Source organism: Fringilla coelebs (assembly GCF_963513975.1).
Source record: "Fringilla coelebs genome assembly, chromosome: 3".
NCBI classification, from domain to species: domain Eukaryota; kingdom Metazoa; phylum Chordata; class Aves; order Passeriformes; family Fringillidae; genus Fringilla; species Fringilla coelebs.
In genome coordinates, this window is record NC_140030.1 from 91,676,406 (window position 1) to 91,700,977 (window position 24,572).

Here is a 24,572-nt window from a genome sequence, read left to right on the forward strand (position 1 = left end):
GAGGCATTCTGGAACTGTATAAAAAGCCCCTTTCTCTGACATCGCATCAGGCTTTTTGTAATGTGAATGGCATCATTACAGTTCTCTCATTAACATCATAATGGCTCTGGAGGAATAGGGAGTGAAAACCCCAGCAAATGGAGTAGCGTGGCAATGTATAGTCGTCTTACTGTGTGAAACTGAACACGGAAAAAGTTTGACATTTTAACCTTCAGGCTGCTGCAGATGCCTCGGGGTGTCCTCACACTGAATGCATTTGGCTGACAAAATGGAAAAATTCTGGTAGCCTAAGGATGGAGGGCTGGGTTCAATAAAAAACTGTGCCTGGCTTCCATGCCACTGAAGCCCACACAAGGCTCCCAAATGGATTTTTCAAAATTGAATCCAGCCCTAAGTGTCAACCTTTTGCTGTAATTGTATATAGTAAATGTATTGTATGTTCAAATGTACATCTTTCATCCTTTATTTCCAGAGGCGCTAATGGAAATGTAACAATGTGTGTGCTGTTCTGCAAAGTCTCATTGAAACCAACGGGATTTTGGATGAAATCCCTCCATTGCATAAGATAATGTAATAGAAATGGGTTGGGCTTGGGCTGGAGGATGATGAGATCTGGTTCTATTTCTGGCGCTGACACTGATCTGCTGTGTGACTTCTGGCAAGATACTCAGGAATGGATTTTGTCACCCTTAATGGGGAAAAGCAGTAGGCTGGCTCTTGGGGAGCAGTGCCGGAGGTCCTGCGTGCAGAGCTGGGTCCAGCAGGTCTTCCTCAGTAAACACTGGTTCACAGTTCTGCTGTGTCCAACCCTACCTTCAAGGAGGCTGACTTCTCCCACGTGCTGTGTGCTTGCAGCTCTCTTCCCACTCATTTGCAGCAGCTGGAAATCAGTGCTTCTGAACGTCCAAGGGGAACAAATAGCACACCCAGAGCCACGAGGCCTTTTAAAAGGACTGATTCTCAGCTTCTGTGTGCTGAAGCAATTCCTCTGCCATGAAATAGGACTAATTTTGTAGCTGAGAGCCACCTCTAAATCTTGATAACACAAACTGAGACCTACAAGTTTTGTTTGGGGCTTTGGTTTTCTGGTGATTGGGGTTTTTTCTCCCAGGGAAGTGATATTATTTATGCCTTGTTTTTACACAGTTTGGAAACATGGAGAATGTGCACGGACAGTAGCTGTTTATGAAAGTGAACTGGCCTGCCTCTATTAATTTTGCATGTTGTAAATAGCAGAAACAGTTCATTTACTTTTGTGGCTGTCCAGAGAACTCAGTTTTTCAAGATAAATTAGCAGCACTGGGCAGAAGGCATCCCAACGCTTCCTTCCTTCCTTCCTGCATGTTTCTGCTTGAGCTTAGAAAGACCTATTTGTGAGGAAACATGGTAAGAAAAAGATGCAGACTTGAAATCTCTGATTCTCATTTTAAAAAAGTAAATTCACAAAGAGGTGCTGAATTCATTACAAGCAAAGGACTTCGAGGAGTAGCAGTGAGTTTCCTCCAGCCTTTATTCTCTCAGGACAAACACTGAGTGTTGACGTCTTGCCAATGCGAGAAGATCGATGTGCCCCTGTGAATGATTCCTCCATCTGGATTAATGAGAAGAGTCCATTGCTGCTTTCTAATGACGGTGTAATCTTTTCAGATACAAAATATATGACTTTTTAGCTAGTTCTTGGGTCACTTCTTGGCCCTGCTGTTACATCAGCAGACTGACTCACTTGTTTTGACCACTCCTTCCATGTGTTGGTACTCAGCTGGTAAGGAAAGGTGTGGGGAATAAATAATAGATATTGTCCATGTCAGGGATAACTTTCAACGGGCCAGTCCAGTGGCTTGCCATTCCCTGTGCTGTTTCTTGGTTCAAGAAAAGCAAGAAAAATGACTGAGGGCTATATGCAGTGCATTAGCAGTAAATTGGCTCCGAGGAAGGGGTTTAGGCACCTGTCAGTCTGGCTGGTGGCCTTTACTGAGGCAAACTGCTTGGGGACCTCAGCTGCCTGTGCCTTCAGCTCCTGTTTTTGCCCCGGTGAGGAGGCAAGGCAGATCCATGCACGCAGGCATCCAAGACACAAACAGCGCACGCTGGAAGCCGTTTCTTAATAAAGTAGCAGCCTTGTGCTAGGATTTAAGAAAACAACTGGCAGATGTGAACGATTTATTTTTCCTCCCTCTTCGGCTGCGGTTTATTTTTTCCTCTTGTTCGAGAGCGCTCAGCTGCTAACACAAACAATTGCTGAAATTCCACCTGCCCACCTGCAGCCCCTCCTTCCCGCCGCCTGCTCGGGCCGTCGCCTTCCTCCGGGAGGGCTGCGCCGAGGGGAAACTACATCCCGCTTTCTTAGAGAGAGGAGGAGGAAGGAGAGGGAGGGGCCGGGCCGTGTCTGGGCGCATTGTTCCGCGCTCCTCTGCCAAGAAGTAGGTGACTATGAACTCATCCTTCGCTCCTCGCAGAAAGTTTGCCGCCTTCCCCCCCTGCTCCCCTCCCCTCCCGCCCGCTGGCGCGGCAGGAGGCAGCTCGCAGCCCGGCGCTGGCCCCGGAGTCCCCGCTCCTGCTTAATATTCCTCCCGCTCCGCCGATGTTGTGCTTGGCTCCGGTGGGACCGCAACTCACGGCGTGAAACCGGAGCCAATTTTCTGTCTTAGTCTCGCAGTGTTTTGACTGGAGGCAGATCCAGTTCAGTCCGATCGGGGCTAGTGGAAACAACTACCTAAGTCTCCGCTGTCTGTATCGTTTGGGAGGGAAGAAAGAAGAAAGGAACGCGATCCCGGACTGCTGGGCGCTCTCTCTCTCTCTCTCTCTCTCTCAGACACACACACACACACACACACACACACACACACACACACACGCACCGCAGACACACGCACCCAGACAGGCAGACTCGCACCCCGCCGGTGCCGAGCGCGCCGTGCCACCGCCGCCGGGAGGAAATGGGAAGCCAGTGAGCGGATCCGTGCCGGTGTGTGAGCGCCGCCGGGGCCGGGAAGGGGCGGCGGGGGGAGCGGGAGCGCGGCCGGGGGCGGCGGGAGCGGGGCCGGGGGCGGCCGAGGGGAGCGCGCACCAACTCCCGGTGCCGGGAACCCCGCGCCCTTTGTGGGAGAGGGCTGCGCTCTTTCTCCTGCCGTAAGGAGCGGGGGGATAAACCCCAGACGTGTGTCTATGTGAGATCGATACGCGTATGTTTTTAATATACGTGTGCGCAGAGGTCTGGCTGCCGGGGGCCGCGGGGGGCGGAACGCGGCGGGGCGGGGGGCAGGTGAGGGCGGCGGGCGCTCACCGCGCTGCTTCGCTTCCAGGTGCCGGCGCCCGCGATGACCCTGGTGCTGCCCATGCAGCGGCTGGGCCGCCCCATCGCCGCCGAGGGAGCCGCCGACCTCGCCGCCTACCGCGCCCTCTGGGAGCCGCCCTGCTGCGGCCGCCCCGGCCCCGCCGCCCCGCCGACCCCGGCCCCGGTCCCGGCCCCGGCCCCGCCGGCCCCCGGGCCCCCCGCCGCAGGTAGGCACCGCAGCGCAGCGCTCCGCCGCGGGGGGAGCGGCCGGGGAGCGGCGGCTGTCCGCGGAGCGAGGCGGGCGGAGGGCGGGGGTTTGCCGCGGGCCAGCGGGGCCGCAGGTGCGCGGGGGCCGCCGGGCGATCGGCACCGGCGGAGCCGCGCAGGGGCAAAGTTGTCCGGCGGCCGAGCGCCCTGCGGCGGCCCCGGCTGCCCGCGCCGCCGCTCACACCGGCCCCCGGGTCGGGCGCTAGTCAGGAGAGGGTTTATTTCTGATCGCCGCGAATAGATGCGAAAATATGCGGCGGCGTTCTCCTGTAGCGCGAAGGGAAATGAAAAGTATTTTGTTTGGAGAACCTCCGGCAAACCGCATGTCATTTGTCATATCTGATTTATTACCCACAGGATCGCATTACAGGGGAATTTCAAATCCTGCAACGACATCCAAGATCACATACTTTAAAAGGAAATATGTGGAAGAAGAGGATTTTCATCCGCCACTCAGCAGCTGTACACATAAAGTATGTTTTCTAATAGTCATTATTTTTACTCTGAGTTTCAGATGCTTAGTAACACTCGATTGACCCATTTCCAGAAGGCTGAAATACTCTGCTGAAATTAGGAGAATGATCCAGCTGTTTGCTCAGAAACAAACAGTTGTCACTTCTTCACATTTATTGTTGTATTGTCATCAGTTGCAAAAGAAGCAAAGGCGTTTCTGCATTAATAACAACTGCAAATGGAAATGCTGAGAATAACTTTTTTTTCAGATTATTTTTTCTCAGCTAGTTCATGCCATGCTTCCAGAAACAGATCTGTAGCAGCATTTAAACAACAAAAAAAGGAAGAACATAAGTAAAATATCTCCCACTCATATAAAACTTTCTTTCCAGAGGGGAAAATAGTAAGAGGTTCCATATACCCCTCACTGGTCACAGATCCTCTAAAAAAACAGAATGACTTGGAAAGTAAGTACAAGTTCCCTCGGTATTTAATCATGTTTATTAAAAAGCTAATAACTCCCAAAGAACAGATTAGTAAATGAAAGATTTTTTTTTTTTTGTGAAAGTTGCCAGGGGAGAGATTAAAGCAAACGTTTCCCAGGCCAGTGAGTACCTAAATTGAAATCTGACTTTTTTTTTGCGAGATTTTATGCTCCTCTTCATTAAGGGCTCAGTTCTGTATGGAAATGAATGCCTGGGGTGAAATGCTTAAGGGTAGCTCATGCCTTGAGACACCGTCCTTACCTTGTTGATTCCTACCTGGCCCACGGAAGTCCAGTGCTACTCATGTTCTCTTGGCAGTGGGGGAAGGATTTCTGTGGAGGAGAAGCAAGCATTAATGCTGAGCTCAGTTCCCAAAGACCTTCGAGTAGTTGAAGGAATTTTCAGCTACAAATAGAATTGTCTGGAAATAAGGACCTGGACTAGAAAGGTAAAAAATTATTAATTTCAGAAGATGTCTGGTCTGCTGCCAAAGCAGTGAATAAACAGCACCGAGGGTGTTGAAAAAAGTTCTCTGGTTAGTGAGTGTCTCACACATGTCACATTACTCTCTTAATTTTCAGCCAGGGTTTTTTTTTTTTACAAGATTGTTGGATTTTGATTAATTTCCTTACAAAAAGGGAGAGGAAGAACAGTTATTTAGTCTTTTCTAACAGCAATAAAAAGCAGTTGTAGAGGCATTAGTAAGCTAGACCCAGCCACTGTTTTGTGCTGTTGTTTGCAGAGGTGTAACATGTCAGAAACTCTGGGTCACCAGTTTCTTCCATTGAGCCCAAATACATTTTCCTCTTTACAGCGCTGAGCTCTGGCACAGGGAGGATGCCCACCAAATTTCCTTGAATTTCTTACATGTTTATACCTCTGCCACCCAGTAAAGAGTTATGTTCTGAGATTACTTGTCCCATAGAGGGTATGATGGTAGGGCCTGGGGCCTCTCTCCAGAGGGCTGCTGGCAAACATGTAGAAGAAAGCCTCTGACAACTTGTTCCTACTGGTGTCCCTCCGGTACATACCTCCAGGAGAATCCCAGTTCAAGGCTTACTGGTTTGCTTCAGGCTTTTATGGCTTCGCTGACTGTTGCTGCAGCAGGTACAAAGGACGCAAATGAACCTATAGGCTTAATATAATTTAAAATGAGTCATTTATTATAGAAAATTACTCTTTCTAACAAAGAGCTTCAGCTGTGAACTCATATGAAATTATGGCCAATTTTTGTTTTTATGAGGCACTGTGCTGCTTCTAAGCCTCGCAGACATGACCAGGCTGTGGAAAGAGCTAGAGGGCTGAGAAGAGCTGAATGGATGTGAAAAGCAGCTGTGCTTTAAGCTCTTTCAGTCCTCATAGCTACGACTTCCACTCTGCAAAAATGCTGTAACCATGTGGGAAAGGGAAGAATGATCAAGCCACAGATGGGGGGATTTAGAGCAAGTCTCTCTTTGTGCTGTGCTGCTCTCCTCCTACGCGAACCAAATTCTTACTAAAAATGAAAATTAGTTACTAGTGCTTACAGTAGCATGCATTGCCCCCTCTCTTATTTGGATTCCCAGGGTAGCGATTACAGTGCAGAATCTGGGGCCTCCCAGGGGCAGTAACCTGCTCCTGTTGCCAGTGCTGAGAAAGGGAGTCCTGGAAGGACCATGGAAGGGAGAACAAATCTGTGGGCGCAGAGCCAGGATTTCTGCAAATCCCTATCCTCCCTTCGTTTCCTGACCTCATCCCTGCCTATCTGCATTCCCACCGGTCCTGTAGAGCACAGGGCGTAGTACGCAGGCCAACAGCTGCTCTCCAGATGCTGGGATGCTTTGAGATGGGTTTCTCCCTGCCTCCCTCCCTGCATGCACTTCTGTGCACAAGAGCAGTGTAAGAGCCTGGCAAATGGAGACCTCCTCGCTGGAGGGCCTCTTCCACTGGCAGCAGATGAAATGCTCCAGCACTTGCTGTGCGAGGCGATGGCTGCTGGCTGCCTCTTGCAAACCTTGGCACCGCAGGAAGGACCCTTGCTTGGCTTCAGAACTTTGCAGAAGCCCCACAGGGGATGATGGAATTGGGTCCATTTGCAACAAAAGGCCCCCCTAGCCATCACTGGAGCAAAACGGCACAACAATTTTATGTTCTAATCCCAAATGTAATTAAAGAGCCAGATGTGTGCATCTGGATTTCACTCTCCCACCTTGGATTTCTGCCCTGCAATTGCCTCTGTGGTGTAATGCTCAGCTACTTACCTCCTAAGCTCAGCTGCTTACCCCCTAAACATGGGGGAATGCTGTGGCCGAGAAAAAGCAGGTCCCCCGCTACAAGGATGTGCAGAATGAAAAAAAGCCAGTTTTAGATGCCTCAGGAAAAGAACAGAAAAGTAGTGACACAGAGGGAATACTTTGCTTCATTTTCTTTCTCCTTGTCTGGAACAAAACTGGTTGCCTTCAGTTCCCTATAATGTGTTTTTTGCATTTTCAGACAATCTCCGTGTTTGAGGAGCGGGCTCATATTCTCTACATGTCTTTGGAAAAGCTGAAATTCATTGATGATCCTGAAGTCTACCTGCGCAGATCCGTCCTCATCAACAATCTCATGAAGAGAATCCACGGAGAGATCATCATGCAGAACAACTGGTGCTTCTCCACCTGCTCATTCAGTGGCACCTCCCCACAAGAGTGGTTTGTGCCTCAGGACTGCCCATACAGAAAACGCCTTCGGATGGCAAAGGAGGAGTACGAGAAGCTCCACATGTGCTGCTTCTATCAAGAATGTGGCAGTCACTATTTAAACCTACCCTACTCTGTTAATGCTAGTACAGAAAGTAATTCCTCTTCTTCTTCCTCCTCCTCCTCCCCTCCCATCTCTTTGCCAAGCTGTTCCCAGCAGGTGGATTATGAAGTTGGCAGCGCACCTTCTTACAGAAATGATGACCAGATACCTGCTAATGAAATATTCATCACTAATGGCAGGTCTCACAGTAATCAGGAAAAGGCAAAATTTAATGACAAGAATGGAGGTAACGAACCTGAAAGAGAAAGCATCGCCCTAAACTGTGAACCTGTAAGAGGCACCCATGCTCTTGAATGTAAAGGCAAATTTTATGACTATTTTGAGACTGGATGTAATGACAAGAGCAATGTAAGTGAATCTTGGAAAAAATCCTTAAGGAAAAAGGAATCTTTACCAAGTAATAAAATCTGCTGCAACAAAGGAAGTAAAATATGAGGCATCTTTCTTGCTCTATTGAAGCATGCGCAGCATGTTCCTCCTCTATCAAATTTTTATTTTGAATGGATCTTTTATAGTTTTCTACGAATGGTACAATCATGCCACAAACGTGACGTGTAGAGTGGAGAGCAGATTGCGTAAAGTGTCTCTGCCATCGGCATCAGCAGCTATTTATAAACGTGGAGACTTCAGAAAGAACACAGTTGCATTACTGCTGAGCACTGTAGTCTGTGCAGCTATGGTGGAGCTTTCGTTGCTGAAAATGCCAATCAGCCAGATGGGGAAAACATATCGTTTTACATATCCCCGCCCCCAAGAAGTCTGCCATTAATTAAGAAGAACCTCCATTATGTTTACCAAGGAATTAGAAGTCTGGTAAACAAATTGATGCTACCAGCAAGGATGATATGCTCCTTGTAACTCAGTATTCGCTCTGACAAAGGACTGTCTTCATGGATTGGGAATAAACCATCCTTACGTTTTGTAGTGATACTCTTGAATTCCTGTATTCAGCGTCTTGTTCAACTGACAAAATAGGACATAGCATAAAGAAATAACCTGTTTATGGAATCTTAATCAGAATCAAACATGCAGCTCAAGTACTTGCATGTTTTCACCTCGGCTGTAATAACTAGTGAGGTTTGTTGTTACACAGAGCAGGTTTTTTTTTGGTGCCTTACTTTTTGTCTTAATTTTTGCCAGTGTGAAAATTAAGTATGAATCTGATACAGCAGGGATTTAACCTAAACAGAGATTAAAAAAGAAACCCACAGGGTGGATCAATATTATTAGAAACCTTTAACCTTTGAAGTACTGAGTTCAACTTCCTATTCAAACATCTCTGTTCTTCCTTTTTGATGCTCAATTGCTTTTTGATTTGCCATCCTTAGGAAGGGATTTAAGAAACAATAGAGAGATGTCTCTTGTAAACAAGCATTCGATGCTTGAGTGTTTCTATGGCAACTGTCTGTTGCTGGGGCTCTTTTTTTTCTTCTTCGTATAATGAAGTTCATGACCCAGTGGCATGTTTTATACTTTATTCTGTTTCACATAATTTCTCTATTTTAGATTGCAAAAGCATGCGGGAGTTTTCTATGACTTTTGCCGTTGATTTAAAAAAAAGACAAGAAGGCAAAAAGCACAATGTTAATTAATAATGTGGCGATAAACGCAGTTTTATCTGAATGAATGTAAGGGGTTTAATTTTAAAAAAGAACATTTTGGAGATTTCAGTGGCGGAGGACTACATTTAGCCATCTCTAGGTAGATTGATTGCAAAAGTGTGCTGTGTAAAATGCCCAGAAGACATTAGTTGGGGTTGGACCAGAAGTGAGTCTTAGATTCACCAAATTAATTAGTTCCCACAGTCCCCATAACAACTGGCAGGATGTGCTCAGCAAAATAGCCACATCCAGGCCACAGCTGACTCATAAATAGCTGCCTGTTCCCACAGCATCTTGCACTCAAGTGACATCTCCGCTTGCTTCTTGCCCAAAGGGTGAAAATCACCTCTGTGCTGGGGCAGCAGCCAGCTCAGGGCAGGGCATGAGTGTCCCCAAGGGGACACAGCCCCAGGCTTGGCACTGGAGTCAGACAGGTCTCTGGGTCTGAGACCTCCTGCTTTGGGTTTCATGGGTTCAGCTGGAGGAGTCCTGGGCCATGGTTATTTTGGGCAGCAAAATGCATTTGCAAACTGTATGGTCTTTTTCAGAAAGCCCAGTGGTCACAGGAAAAAGCTGCCCCCAGCCAAGGTGACCACAAACACAGCAGGATTTAAATCAATGATAACCTTTATGAAGTCAGGTGAGTTTAAACTGATAAGTTTGTAAGGGTTATCATTGTGAAAAATGACAAAGAAAGTACAAGTCCCACCTGATTTCTCCAAGACAGAAGCTTTTTTATTAATAATAATAATATTAAATATAGATCTCATTCATACAGTGTATGAGTAGGATCATCATTTAGACATTTGTCCACAAGGACCAATTTTTTAAAAAACCTGATTTTTCTTGTGTTATATCCAGATAGTCTAGTAATGTCTGCTCTTTTCCAATATTTGATAAACGCTTGATGTTTTAAGCTTAAATATTAGATGCTTGTATACTAATGTGTTGTTGTAGTAAAGTGAAATTTCCTTGATATATATTTATTAAAATGACCAAAATTCATTTTAATTTTACATCTCCAATGGCTACTGGGTCCTTTCCCCCATGTTCCCCTCCCTCACCAAAGAAAACGCCGTTTAATCAAACTGCTCGCTGCTCTAGAGATTGCACAGCAGTTGACTGTGCACTTCAGGCTGGCTCTGTGATGGAGCTCAGCCTTGCCAGGGTTTCAGGAGCATTTAGGACAGTCTGAAGGTGCACTGAGAAGCAACGGATTCTCTGTAGACCTGCACATACAGCCAAGGAAAACACCTGGCAAAATGCTGCTGCCCAAACCACAAATCAGCTAACACTTTTGGGGGGGCTGAAAGCTTTTTGACCCTAAAGGGCTCCTTGGTCTTCCAGAACAAGCCTGCACACATAACCTATCGCAGAGGCTTCTCAGTTGAATTTGCACAAGCTGAAGTGATGGATCAGCAGATCTTTGTCTATTCTGGCCTCTATAATGGCTTCTTTAGTTCCAGACACTAAAGATTAATGGGTTAATCTGGAAATGAACCTGTAACAGCTCTAGACAGTCTTATTGTCATCAGGGTCTGTAAGGAAGGAAAAGCCATCTAATGAAAGTTGGCCTACAGATAAGTGGGGCTTTATGCCTTTCTCTGGACTTTGCCTCACAAAATAATAGCAAATATGAAAGTAGATGTATTGGAGTCAGGAGTCCACTGAGTTATCCTGCTGGCCTCACAAGAAACAGAGGTATTCCACATTAGAAAAGGGAAGTGGAAACACCCTTGTCCCATTCCCAGAAAAGCAATAGACCTTGATAGGATCTCCATCCTGGGCTAGACTGAGTGGACTTAAATTCAATTTGATTTATGGCATGTGAAAATGGCTGTAAGCCTGATAGGCCTTTTCCCCAGTGCACACTCCAGTGCTAAGGACATTTTACTAGTATCAAAAATTTTCAAGAAATAGTTCTTTTACAAGATTATACAAATGCCTTTTGTCCATATGTCCCCCACATAACTGCTAAATGAATGCTCCTGGAATTGATCCTGGCCTACCTGCCAGGAAGAGCTGGACAGAAGCACTTTTCTCTAGGAAGATTGTTTTTCTCTCTGTCATAAGACACTTGGCTCCTAGAGTGTACAACTATAAAGTACTGTGCCTTTCAGCACATGCCAAACAGCAACAGGAAAAAAATGTGTCTGTTGTCGCATTAATTTTGCTGTCGCTGGGAACAGAAGTGTCATTTTATCTTCAGGATCCAGGTAATACATTTCACTTGGAAATGCACAGTTCATTTGGGTTTAAAAAATCATGTTTCTTTTTCGAAGCACGTGGCATAATATCATTGTGCTTCATGTATACTCACTACTTTCGGTAAAATTTTACTATTTTTACTGTATTAGCTAATCTGTTGAAACAGCTTAACATGGGTACTGAAGCATCCTCAGCACTCAGACAGCCTCAGCTGGTAGTGATGTGCAGTGCCAGCAGAGCAGCTGGTTCTGCAGGGAAAACAGCCACAGCCTGAGCCACAGAAATGAAGTGCTTCTTTCAGTCCTGAAGGTGTTACGCCCTTAAGCAAAATTGTGGCAGAGACTTCTTTCACATTTCATCTTCCTGCATGCCCTCCATCCTCCTTTTACACCCCTCATTTACCATCTGTCCTTTTGTGTCCTACCAGCATGATGACCATGACACACTGCCAGGGTTCTACCGTGTGTGCCACCACCCTTTGGATTTGTGCAGGGGAAGCAGGGAGCTGGTTCAGAGCCACAGCATGAGCTAAGGCCGTATTTAAACAAAGTAACCCAGTCACTGCTCTGTGGTCCCTCTGAAGCCTTGTGCCAGTTGTGACCCCCCACACCTAAATGACTTTTCCAGCTGCCTGTAGCTCAGATTGCCACTGTGGAGTGATCTGGTGATAAGAGAGTTATGGCTGAAGCAAAGAGGTGAAGGTGATTTCTAGCCTGCATTTCACTTGTGTCCTTTCATTGCCTTCTTGAGCTAAAGGTGTAGCCAGAGGTGTAGCAAGGCTGCTTACTCATGCCAGGAACGTCAACAAAAGAGGTTTCTTAAGTTTTATCACAAAAAATCCCCAAAACCAAAGGGGTCAGTCACATCAGGGAAAGGTTTAAACTGCTGTGAGGTAAAGGATTTCATCTGGTGTTGTACTCAGTGAATATAACTCCCACTTGGAGGCCTCGCAACAGGACCTGACCTTTTGCATTGTCCATCCCTTGCTTTGCAACCTCTAAGACAGGGGCTGCCCTCGCTTTCTGGAGGTCACCATTTGGGCTCCTCAGTAATCCTCAGCTCCTCAGCTTTTCTACAGCTGCACGAAGCACCCCAGAGGCTTTTCCTGGCAGGGTGTGCAGAGCCTGTTAAAATATCGTAGCCAGGAAAGTGTTTCAAAGGATCCTGCTGGAAATGTTAGGAGATGCGAATCTTCCACATCCCTTATAACAGCCAAGCCGCTCAGTCACAACTACTTGGAATACACAGTAATTTCCTGTGTTTTTTCAATCTCACTTAAACTTCTCTGACAGATGGGGAAAGATGACTAAACCAAGGGAGTTTACAAAAGTTCATCTTGTGGTGTTTGCAAACTGTCTCTGTGAGGTCCATTTTCTCTAATGTAAACACAGCCGTGGCTGGGTGCCGAGTGCCTTTGCAGCAGCTAATCCTGCTCAGCTTAAGGCTGCTAAAACAAGGAGTACCCAGGCGGCCAGTCCACTCTGGGGGCTGAACACCAACCATCCCTGGGGCTGAGGGGTGTTACGGGGAGACCTTCCCTTTCTGGGCTTTAAACAGTGTGAAGCAGAGCAGCTGTGGCGCTAAGAGCAGACCAAGTTTACTATGCCAGGTCAGAGGCTTTCCAGGGAGCCTTGAGTCAGGTGTGGAAGGTTAGATAAAACTCCAGGGTAATAATCATGTGAAAGCAATTGCCTTTGGAGCTGTAGTTGGCCTATTGTTGCTCTCTCTAGTTTTTAAATCACTGCCAGGAAGGGAGTACACCTTGGGGAATTTCAGTTCATTGGCTTTGCAGAAGTGGTGCAGAGTATGCAAAGCTTTTTCACCAGCTCCAGCTGAAAGGCCAGGTAGGCAAATGTTTTAACTTCTTTTGTTGCTCAAGTTCCCCTTGCTGAGGAATGCAGGTTGTGTGAGGAGGAGCCATAGATGGGTGGTCTGTGTACACTCAGAAGTATGCATGAGCAGAAAACCCCAAACACCAACAAAAACCCTAAAGCAGAGAGATACTCAATTTGAAAAGTAACTCATCTTCTATAGCTAGTAATCCTTCTCAATTAATCCAGCATCACTCTCCAGTTTACTGTGGAGAGCATTTATTCTGTCATACTGGCATTGCAGCAGGACAATAAATGGTCTGTCTGCTCAAGGTCAGTCCATTTACAGCTACCTCCTGCAGTGGTGCTTTCCCTGTGGAATACCCCGCTAGGCTCATCATTCTGTCTGCTGGTGTGTGTCTGCTCCCTGGAACCACTAGAGGCTCAGATCCTTGCAGAGGAGGATGATGGACTGTCAGTAGCTGCTGGTCTTCTCTCCTCCATGATACTGGCCTGTAGCTGCCACAGTTGCACTCAGCATGCTCAGAGGGATGCTTCTACCATCCTCTCACTGCCTTACATTTCTAATACAGTATGTTCCCTCGTGAACTGTGACTGGTGTCAATAGTCTCTAGCAGTTTGCTGGCTGGTATTTCAGAGATTTTGCAGCAGGGTGATTGGTAATGAGACCCTTAGCTGGCATGAGATGATGCTGTGCTATTGTTTTTTGGAGAAATTGTGACTGGTCCCATAGGCTAACCATCCACACCTTTGGTTATTGTCGCTTTTGTCTTCATATTCTTAATCAGAATAAGTTTTCAAAGACAATCCCTATCTTCCACCCCACATTTTGTGGGACTGGCTAGTCTGTATTTACCTCTTTTAGTAAAGAAAAACCTCTGCCAGTGGGAGTTGAAGTTGTGCAGCAGATTGTTTTCAAATCCAGTTTTATTCTCAAACTCCAAAGGGGTTTGTGTCTCTTGGTGTATGTGTAAAATCTGTGCTCTATTCCTTCATAAATGCTAAAAGCCCTTGTAATTATTTTTTCCCACTCCATCCATTGCTTTTTCAGGGCAAAATCCTCTGTACTTTGGTCTATGAGCAGGTCCCACTAACCAGACTCCTCAGCCTCTTAGTGATATGGCTGCCATGGGGCCAATTATTTCTTTGAGTACAGTAGTGTGGGCTTGGCTGTAAACGCAGTTGTCCTTTATCTTTCTTACAAACTGTCAGACAATGAACATAAATCTGAGTGTTGCTACATTCTAAGTATAATGTACTTCCAGCATTGTTTTCTTCAAACTTATCTTCTGTGAGTCTCAACAAGTATTGCTAAAGCCACCTGCATTTCCCAATTACTGTTAGTATTGTAATTAGCATTAGCCTGAAAATAAAATTTGACTAATTGTTAAATCTTGAGCAGCCTATGTTTTACCTGTGGAGGCTGAATATGTATTATTCCTTCTTTGACCTCTTCCTCTGTGTAACAGATTGGTTTCTGGCTTACCAGCAGACTTACTGGCATGATGACAAATCTCATTTTGTCTTTTCTGAAAGAAGTAAGGCACACAGTGTTAATGCAGTCCTGTATCTCCATTGAAAGATTGCTCCAATACTGAAACTTTAAAATAACCTGTATAGGCATCACGGGCATGAAGAAAATCTTAAAATACAAGTAGGGCATAAGCTACTGTCAGATCACTTTCCTTACTCTGCATGCAGGCTGAGACAAGGATTTTCATTGTATGAGTTTATCCACCCATTGGAAGTGCCTGTTTGCTAATACTGAGGCTTAAAGATGACAGTGTAATGTCAGCTTTGGAGGTATTTCACTGGTGACCATTTTAAATAAGGCATTCAGCTATCCAGCTTGCCCTCCATTCCCAGTGATCCTCTGAGCCTCTCAAGCTGCTGGTGGACCCCAGTAGTACCCTTCCAGCTGCCAAAGCTCCTTTTTCCCTTTTGAATATTTCCATATGCTATCAGTAACCATATTTCTAGGCTCTAGAAACACAGGGACATGACAAACTGTCTTATAACTGAATATCATCATAAATAATGGAAAGGCAACCAGGCTGATAATTTTATTCTTTTAATTGTGAATAGAGGAAACCTTTTTTTAAAAATTACTATTATTTGGGAGCTTAATTTTAATTTATATAATGCAACCCCAGAATTTTCTGGCTGTCATGAATCTGACACCCATGCACTAAAAATCCTTCATGATCACACAGCCCTACCCTGGTGGGTGCCAAAATCAGAACCTCGGCAGAGCCTCTGAGCTTTGACTGGATGTTTTCCCACACTGCCTCATTTTTCCCCTTTGCACAGAAGTGCTGAGAAGATGCATGCGGAGGGGGATGGTACCTGAGAGAAAAATGTAAATCATAGCAACCTGACTGTCAAGAGGGTATCACTTTTTATTTCCTAGCTCGTGTTCCCAGCAACAGCGGAGCTGCAATATTAAATTGTTTTGTTTCACCTCTCGGCTTGGTTTACCAGTGCCAGAAGAGTTGCAGCCCCTCGAGCACAGAGGTAAGGGGACCTTGCAACTGAAAGCTTGCCTGGAGGTTTTGTTCCCCTTTGATAGGTCGGGCTGGCTCTCATTGCAGGAGCAGCTGGGAAGAAATAATTAGCATAACAAAGAGCTATATTATAGTATTGCATTGTGCATTTGGAGCCTTCACATACCTTCACACGTTCGGTTACATGCTACATAAATCTGAATTCTGGGTAGAAATGGAAAAACACAAACTGCAAAAGAACTCAGCCTTTAAAGTGAAAATAATTGGAATACTCTAACTGCAAATGTAGGGCCCCCTCAGTGTTTTGGGCACAGCAGCCGTACTGCGAGTGCCAGTGGCTGTCCATGTGGCTGTTGGGAATGCGTGGCCAAGGAGAGCCGTTCTCCCCGCCTGGTGGGGGTGGAAGCTTCTGAGGGGGTGCAGGGCGAGTTCTTCCTGGCATCCAGGAGCTGATGGACTGAGGTGGCGGTGACCCAGGCAGCCCAGCACTGCTTTCTGCCCCTCCCAGCCCAGAGGTGGCGGGTTACCAAGGAGAAGGCCGGGGGTGCAAGTACTTCGTGTTTTGCTCTGTTTTCATTGTTTGCAAACAGCAAAGCTGTGCTGTGGGGACGTTGGCGATCTGTACGGATTTAGTTGCACAGGAGGTTACAAACCCTGCAGAAAGCTCCTTTACCTGTCCAGGTGCCTCCCCCGGGAGCTCCCAGGTGTTGTGCCCTTTCCTCCTGTCTTGCTCACATAAATCTGTCCCACATGTCTATTACTGCCCCACGGCAGAGGCTGGATGGAGCCTACTAAGGGCTGTGGCATTTGCATAACCCGTGGTTCTTTCCCTGGCTCGTTGGGAAATAAACTTACATGCACCATGCCTGCCCAGCTGCCCACTCACTGCAGTATATTTTTCTCCTCCCTTTTTCCCCCCCATTTGGACTGTTGCTTTTGCTGAGGAAAATTACCCATCCTGGGAGTTAGAAGAGAATGTAGTAAAAGGAGCAAAAATTTCCCAGGGAAGGTTTTTCAGAGCTGATCCTCCCCTGGGTCCAATATCTGTCAGACGTGCTTGCAGCACGCAGCTGCATCATGCTGTCAGAAAGAGGGATTTAAAATCTAACCCGCATATGCAACTCTTTCTCTTGCTCCTTTGGATTGAGAATCCCTGGCCGGGCAGGAGAGTAAATCCCATCCTAGGGAGGGTGGCTCTGTCAGCCCTGCAGGCAGCCTGTATTGCAGCAGGGAGTTGAAAGCTCCGTCCATAGTGGTAGTGATTTCTGTAAAACCTGGACGTACTCTGCCCAGATACTTGTATTTGGAATGACTCATCAAACAAGGAGATGCAAATTGAGCAAAGACCCTGGAAGATCCTAGTGTTCTGTCCTGGTTTTGCATGAGATAGAGAGGCTGCTGTGCCTCTGCCGGAGGTAACCTGAGGGAAGAGCCAGAGGTAGACATTAAGGACAAGACCAGAGCACTGCAATAGCACTTGATGGTTCTTAAAAGGTTGTGGTAGTTTAGGAAGCAAAACTTTCAAACAGTCACTAAGGACACAATATTGTTCAGGCTTTATGGTTGTGATTGTGATAATAAAATTTATCAGAGAAATAAATTTATGAAAATTAATGAGACTTTTTACGTTTAAACCACACTGACATTATGTTGTGCTTTCCTTCACAAGCAATGTCTAAAACAAGAGCTGTAGTTGAAAGAGACTGATGAGGAAAAAATAACCCAGATCTATTCTTTTGTTTACTTGGTACACTTGACAGCCCTGAACACAATCAGGTTCTCTGCTTTGCCTGTACAGTCTGTCAGTCAGTTTTCTGACATTTGTTTGAGCCTTTACATAGCAGCAGAGAAGACAGAACTGGATTTTATAAGGAAAATATGTCCATGGAAACACAAAGGGTGTTGATGGATTCAGAGGTAGGGAGTGTCATTGGGTGATATTTTGCATTCATCCATTTCAGGGGAAAAAAATTCAGCAGACTGTTTGGTTTGGGTTTTTGGGGTGGGGTTGTGGGTTCTTTGGTATGGTTGTGGTTTTGGGGGTTTTTGTTTCGGGTTTTTTGTTTTGTTTTGGTTTTGATTTTTTTTAAGCAAAGACTGCAGCCTGAGAGCATAAAACACCACACATAAGCACTGACAAAATGTTAAAAAACAAGAATTGAAAAAAACAAGAATCTCAGCTAAGCTCCTGGCAGGTGTGGGAGTCACAGGGCTTTAGTCCTGCCCTCACAGTGTACAGCCACAGACCCTGGGACAGTCTTCTTTGTTCATGATAAATACAATGTGTCTCACATATGAAAAATCTCTTTTCTAGGCTCTGCAATGGTAGTTACTCTGAGTCTTCTAGAGGCACCACCAGATCTGTTTCCTCTCAGCCTGTTTCTAGCACTTCAGAAACTCTGTTGTTCCTTTCTATAACAACCATGTAGCTTCATTAGCCACATCCATCTACAGTGCCCGTTTCCTACAGCTCACAGTTCTTAGATGGAAAAACAGGCTCTATGACTTCTCTTATCCTGACTTCACCCTTTTATAAGAAGTGTGGTCAATTAAGCAAAGAATGAGCATGTCAGACTGAGCAGAGGAGAGCATGTACACCTCCAGTGATATCAGTAATCTGGCACAGGGGCAGACTCTTTGGGCAAGGCTTGTCAGAGGAGATCTGCTGGGCCACGTACCACACCGGGACACCCATGTAGTTATTTCCTCCTTGCAGAGATTAACTGAAGAAACAGAAATTATGCAGGATTGAAAAGTTTTTGAGGTCAGTGAAAGCAGTTGGCTGCAGTGCTATGAACCCTTGATGCTTGCCAGACCCACTGTACTTCCTGCAGGCCAGTACTGCAGAGGTCTGTAAGGCATGAAAAACCTTCCTTGAGAAACAGGAGATTAGAAAAACCAGAGAGGTTTGTATGTGGACTTTATGGTAGATATATCCATATGCATCTTCTTGCACCTCCAAGGCTTGGCAAATATTTGCAACTGCTTGGTGATTGCCAAACCTGTACATTATGAGGAACCTCTGTGCCCAGCCCCGTATGTGGCTAAGTGGTCTTCTCTGACTGTCCATTTCTCCTGGGATCTGACTTGCCCGAGACATGAAGATTCTGCTTGAAAGATCTGCTTATGTTTGAATGAGACTTACCGGGAAAGAAACAGCTGCCTTATAGCTCTAACATGGCTGTCTGGGGAAAAGCTGCAGGCTTGCTAAGGCTCCCAGAACTGCAGCAACACAGCATCCAAAGCTGACTGCTCTGACAGGAAGATGCATCTTTGGCAAAGCCCTCTGCTGCAGGTGACCCGTGCATCAGCCCTCCTGCCCATGGTTCTGCTCATCCTAAATTCTCTCTGGTGCCCAGAGTCTGTTAAGGGGCATCTACCTTGCCTTGGAACCTGGGAAATGGAGATGTGATTTGTGGTGTCTGAACTATAGCCTAACACTTTTTCTTTTTTTTTTCCTTCGCATCAACACTGCTTTGACTCAAATTCTTTCAGACTCCACATCGTTGGACAAGAACTGCTGCCAGACTTTCTGCTTTGAAGCAGAAGAGAAACACCTTCATAATTTGCTTAGCCAGTGCCAAAATATGGAGGAAGTCTGCCACGGTGCATGCCCTGATCCTGCTTTGGGGGAATCACTTAGAGCTGTTCCTGTTTTGACAGAGCTCATTTACCTCTCCCTAACTGCTGTAATCTCTTAAGAGTGCAATTGAGGTTGTTAATGAGAGTACCTTCATAAAGAATTTCCATATGCAAATTCCCAGTCTGAACTTTACTACAACAAAGTCTGTGTTGCTGGAATATATTTCTCTGCACCCACAACCATCATCTTTTATTCTCTGTGCGCCATACCCTCCGCTACCTGCTCTGAGCCGATTTCCACAAGCTGGAAGTTGTGAGTGTGAGTCTAATTTCACCCTTCAGTAAGCAGGGAATTCAGAAAATTTAGAAGTGCTGGGATCAACACCAGGCACTCACATCTGTGATGGCTTTCGGAGGTAAAGCTGTGTGTATAGCTGCTACACCGTCATTTGCTCTGAGTGGGAACCTGAAACCTCTGCGGAGCCGCCTGCCCGCAGGCAGCGGGAGGCTCTGTTTGGTGTGCCGGAGGGAGGCTGGGTGTAGCTTGTTGGAGAACATGCACATGTGTGCACACATTCTGTGCTGGGCTGTTTCCTGGAGCCCTGGCCTTGTTCTGTCTTGTCTCTGGGCTCCTTAACGCGAGGGTCATTAGGACTGCTCGCTCTGGCATTTGTTCAGCCACATCCTTCTCTGTATTAGACAATGTCTACCTTGCAGTGTTTGATCCTGATCCAGCAGAAAATCTTCCATTAACGTGACTTCAAGAGAGGAATGTATTTTTCCCGTCCTTGGTCTCTTGGAGTTAAAGGCGGTGTGCTACTTTGTACATTATGACCAAATCAAACTTCCTTTCATCAACACCAGCTGAGGTGTTTTATGCCTAAACTGGGGATGCAGAGTAAAAATCTCACGGATCCAAGTTAGAGTAGGAACTGACCTGAAGTCATCATGCAGCCTCAGGTCGAATCTACATCTATCTCCTGCTGTACTAAGCTGTCAAAGAGGAGTATCTCAAGAAAGCCTTTCTTGTATCTTTATATTTTATTAATTGGTGGGTCTTCTCAAGCTGGAAATGACATGCTCAGTCAAACAGCAGAAATTCAATGTCATCTCTCAAAGAAAGACTAGATTGATTTAACAAAAGTTGGAGAGGGCATAGCATACATGGAAGTGTGCTATTTAGATTTAGTCTCTGCTGATCTTGATCTTGGGAAATGAAAATAGAAAACCAGATGTGAATTTATGAAGTGACATAAGGGTGGAAAACAGCAACACAAAGACACAGTGGGAAAGAGGACTATTTAAGATGGCTCTTGGCTATAGAATGGAGCAAGATGAAATTAAGTAAATATCAGCAAGATCTGCTACAATGTTGAAACAGCCTCCAGAAAAAACCTGGGAGAGCCTTTATTTGAGCCACTCAACTAGCCTGAACAAGGTGCTGGAAGAGAGGCAACTACAGTGAACAATTCTGCAAATGCCATAGGGCTGCAATGATCTAATAGTTCTTTTCTATCTTTAATCTCTGTGATCCTACAGTTAATCATCACATATTCATTGTGAAATCTCTGCTCAGACCATTTGTTAAGCCTGTATGTAACTAGTGAAAATTTTATACTCACTAGAAGAGGACAAATATAAGAGTTTTTATCCAAGATTACACCAGCCAGTGGGCTTGGAGCCATAATTTTGCAGGCAGAAATTTGGATCTAGGTCCAAATTTTGTGTCTCTACAATGGGCAGATATGAAACACAGCTTCTTTGTTTCTGTCTTGTGCCACTGTAGTAGCTGCTGCCAAGAAATATAGATAGTGAATCAGAGATGGGTGTTTTTCTCAGAGCAGTGACAGCAACTAGCAGTTGCAAAGAGCTTTGGACTTTTGAATGTAAGGGTGTGAATGGAGGCTGTTTTTTCCTTATGCTTTTTTTCCCCTTACATCTTTTCCCTGCCATTTCAAATGTAGAGGATGGGTCTTGGGTGCAATGAAGATAGAGGTGGCCAGAAGAGAGTTCAGACCATTTGGAGCTACAGAAAATGCTACCTCTGATTTGTGACCTGCAAAGTATTGAGAAGGAAGGGTCAGCTGTGATCCAGGAATTTGTCACTCTGAAAGATGATTATGGATCTGTAAGCAACCCCATGGTAGGCTTGCACAGCAATTACTTCTGGACTTACTTTTATGTCACCCTGCTGGTTGTAAACTTTAGCATATCCCAGAAATAAGAGTGAGTTTTGGGCTGATGGGTTCCCAAGCAATAAACTGGCAGATGAGCTGTGTCCTGCTGCTCTTCCTCAGCTGTGGAGCAGGTGCAAAGAAAAGCAAGTAGCACTGCTGTTCCTCCTAATCAAAGGCTTATTGCTGGATGTTGCCTGTAAATTGGAGAATGTGGTGATGGCAAAAGGGCTGCCAACAGTGGACTGAAAGGACTAAGAGGGGGAAGACAAATGTACTGGGTCACACAACTGAATTATGAATTGAAACATATTTCTCTAAAATTTGCTGCCTTCCTTCTCTGATTTCAGTCATGGACAAGTAACTTCTCATTAGAATTTCCATTTCCCTCCTTTGTTTCGCCACCAGCTTCACATCACTCTTCCTTTGGTTTTCTTTAACCTGATAGTCCTTTTCCATATGCATGCACTAGTCCTTATGCAGCCACAGTAGCAAAGAGGCCTGCCCTGATCTTAACCAAAACTTTCCAAACATTTTTATTAATTATTCCCTTTTACTTGAAACATTACCAGAAGGTCCTGACACACAAACTGGGTAACTAGCTTCCCTTGCAAAGAGCATTCCATGTTCACTCCATGCAGGACAGATAAAGAAGCCAGGTTTTTCCATAAAAGTTGATACTTTGTGCTCCCCACAGTGGATATGACAGGATATGGTTTAACAAAGTACTAATGTCTTGATGATTTTTTTGCATCCACATTATGCACATTAGTAACATGAGCAGTTCCTGGATATGAACAGATGATCTTCTCATGGGGTTTTTCACTGTGTCAAGCATAAGACGGAAGAACAGGAAGGAAGCAGTTTTGCTTGCAGAGACTGTAATTTTGAGTTCAGATGGTTTTGTTTTCACACAAAAACTTAATGAACTGAAGTTTTCAAGTGGGTTTTGCATGTGGGTTCATTTTCTTGCAAATGTTTCCTTTTGGGTGCAAAGGGGAGGCCAGGGGGAGCTGAGACCAGCTGTGTTTTGAGACACAGTGCAATGCTGATAATGCTGTCCACGTTCCCCAGCCCCTGACTCATTGTTGGTGGCTCCAGGAGGAAGAATAAGTAGTTGGTTATCCATGGACTGCTTCAGGACATGATAGCACATTGTTCAATACATGAACGATGCGTGATCATTCTGATCTGTAGATCATCTGATAAAAGGCTAGAAAGCAACTCTGCAAAAATAGAAGAAAGAAAAAAAAAAAAAAGGAAGAACTTTGCCTTACTGACCCTTAATCATAGCCCAGAACACTTAGTGGGGAGGTCAGATGACCCATAAAATACCCCACAATTCAGTTATGCCTGGGACTAGAGTACACTGAGACGAGCAATAAAACAGTTTTGACACAAGCTGGGTGGATGCTGTAACATGCCAGGGTATTTTGTGAGCCGTGCCTTTTGGGGCTGTGTTATGGCAAGTTACATTTTGCATGGGCTATATCCAGAGATGATCTCCCTCTGGCATTTCTTCTTTTTCTGTTATTACATTTTCTGCTGCGTTCAGCCACGGAGCAGAGGCAGTTTGTGGACTTGCTTGGCATTCTTAAGCAATAGAATTAGAAGTCAGGCTAAAGGAGTCCTAGGTAGACAGGGCAGAGGAGTGCATTAGTGCAGTAGCGCTGCATCTGCCAACAGATACACTGGTTAGAAAGAGTTGTGAGCTAAAACCCATCACATATTTTGTACTATTTTGAGCCCAAGAAGGGATGCCTTTATACAATCTTACCAATCATACTGTGTCTCACTGCTCTGTGCCATTCCTGATTTCTTTAATGATCCTTCTCTTCAGTGGATGTTTCCTGGAAATGCTTCAGGAAATATTCTGTCTTATTTAAGAAGGTTGGCTCTGGGTAAGAGGCAGAGCTACCCTCCTCCTTGCCAAATAACTAACTTCAACCTCATGATGAGTACATGTTGAAGTGGGGATCTGTGTCTAGGGCAATCCTCTGATAATGGCCCAATTCATCAGGAAGCAGCAGGAGCACCAGGTCCAGGCTGCAGTGTCAGGGTAACTGTTCTCTTCTTGTCCTTCCTCTCTCCTGTCTCTCCTGCTGTTGGTCCAGTTTGGATGGCAATGGGCTGACCAGATTGCAGTGGGTTGACCATGGCCAGCTGTCAGATGCCCATCCAGCCATCCCCTTGCTCCCCTTCTCAACAGGTCAGTAGGAGGAAATAAGATTAGGAAAGCTCATGGGGCAGGATAAAAACAGGAGTATCACTTACCAGATACTGTTATAGGCATAACAGACTCGATATGGGGACAATTAATTGATAATCTATTACAACATATTGGATAGTGAGGGAAAAAAATAAGACAAACCAGTACCTTCTCCCTCTCATTTTTCACAGGCACAACTTCACTCCCAACTTCTCTGCCTCTTTCTTCATAACGTGGTTGGGGGTGGGAAATGAGAGTTGTGTTCAGTCTAGAACAGTTCCTCTCAGACACACATTCTTCCTCATTCCCTTGTTCTTGTGTGGGTTCTCTCCATGACCTGCAGTGCTGCATGGGTGTCTCCATAGAGCAATCTCTGCTTTGGCACCTGTGCCACCTCCTTCTCACACCAGGTACCTTATAATTTTCCTCACACACTTTCCCTGAGGTGCCACCATGGTGTCTGTGGAGTTCAGCTGTGCCTTGGGGATGGGTCCCTGGGATGTTTGAGGGGGCCTTTGACAACTGCGTGCATGAATGGGGTCAGAAATCTTTGCCCTTCAAGAGGTCAAAACTTGCCCCCAAGTCAGTCCCTCTCTGGCTTCTCCCGGTCAGTTGCTGCCCACGCGGCTGTACCCCGGGGTACCCCAACAGTCAGTGGGGATTTCTCACACCTGGGGTAGGGAAGGAAGGGTGGTTTTTTTGCCCAGGGTGAAAAAAATGGCAGCAAGAGAGGAGCTCTTGACCAGGAGAAGTATTTCAGGGGAAGGCAGGGAGGAGGCATGTGTGCCTGGAGGAAGGCAGGGACTGAGGCGTGTTGGATTTCCTGAAGCTCTGGGATGTGGGAAGCACTGTGGGTGACAGACTTGGACGGCCGTGAGGAAAGGGCCCGGCACGGGGTAGGCACCGGCCCAGGAGGAGTGTCGGCCCTGCTGCGGGAAGGGGCCCTCCCGGCCCTGAGCAGCCACGGCAAGGTGTGTCACAGCCCCCGGAGCCGGCGAGGCTGGCAGGGAGCCTGGCTGGCCTTGCAGGGCCGGGCCCGCCATCCCCGCTGGGCCGGGCCCGCCATCCCCGCTGGGCCGGGCCCGCCATCCCCGCTGGGCCGGGCCCGCCATCCCCGCTGGGCCGGGCCCGCCATCCCCGCTGGGCCGGGCCCGCCATCCCCGCTGGGCCGGGCCCGCCATCCCCGCTGGGCCGGGCCC

The 24,572-nt window shown here is 46.2% G+C and overlaps 1 protein-coding gene across 1 annotated transcript; it reads left to right on the forward strand.

Annotated features, from left to right (window-relative positions):
- The first annotated feature begins 2,501 nt into the window (after positions 1–2,501).
- On the forward strand, positions 2,502–9,795 carry SERTAD4 (SERTA domain containing 4). The gene is made up of 4 exons (XM_084203289.1): positions 2,502–2,965; positions 3,303–3,501; positions 3,899–4,014; positions 6,952–9,795. The coding sequence occupies exons 2-4, from the start codon at positions 3,318–3,320 to the stop codon at positions 7,696–7,698; spliced, it is 1,047 nt and encodes a 348-aa protein (XP_084059415.1). The 5' UTR covers positions 2,502–2,965; positions 3,303–3,317; the 3' UTR covers positions 7,699–9,795.
- The last annotated feature ends 14,777 nt before the right edge of the window (positions 9,796–24,572 follow it).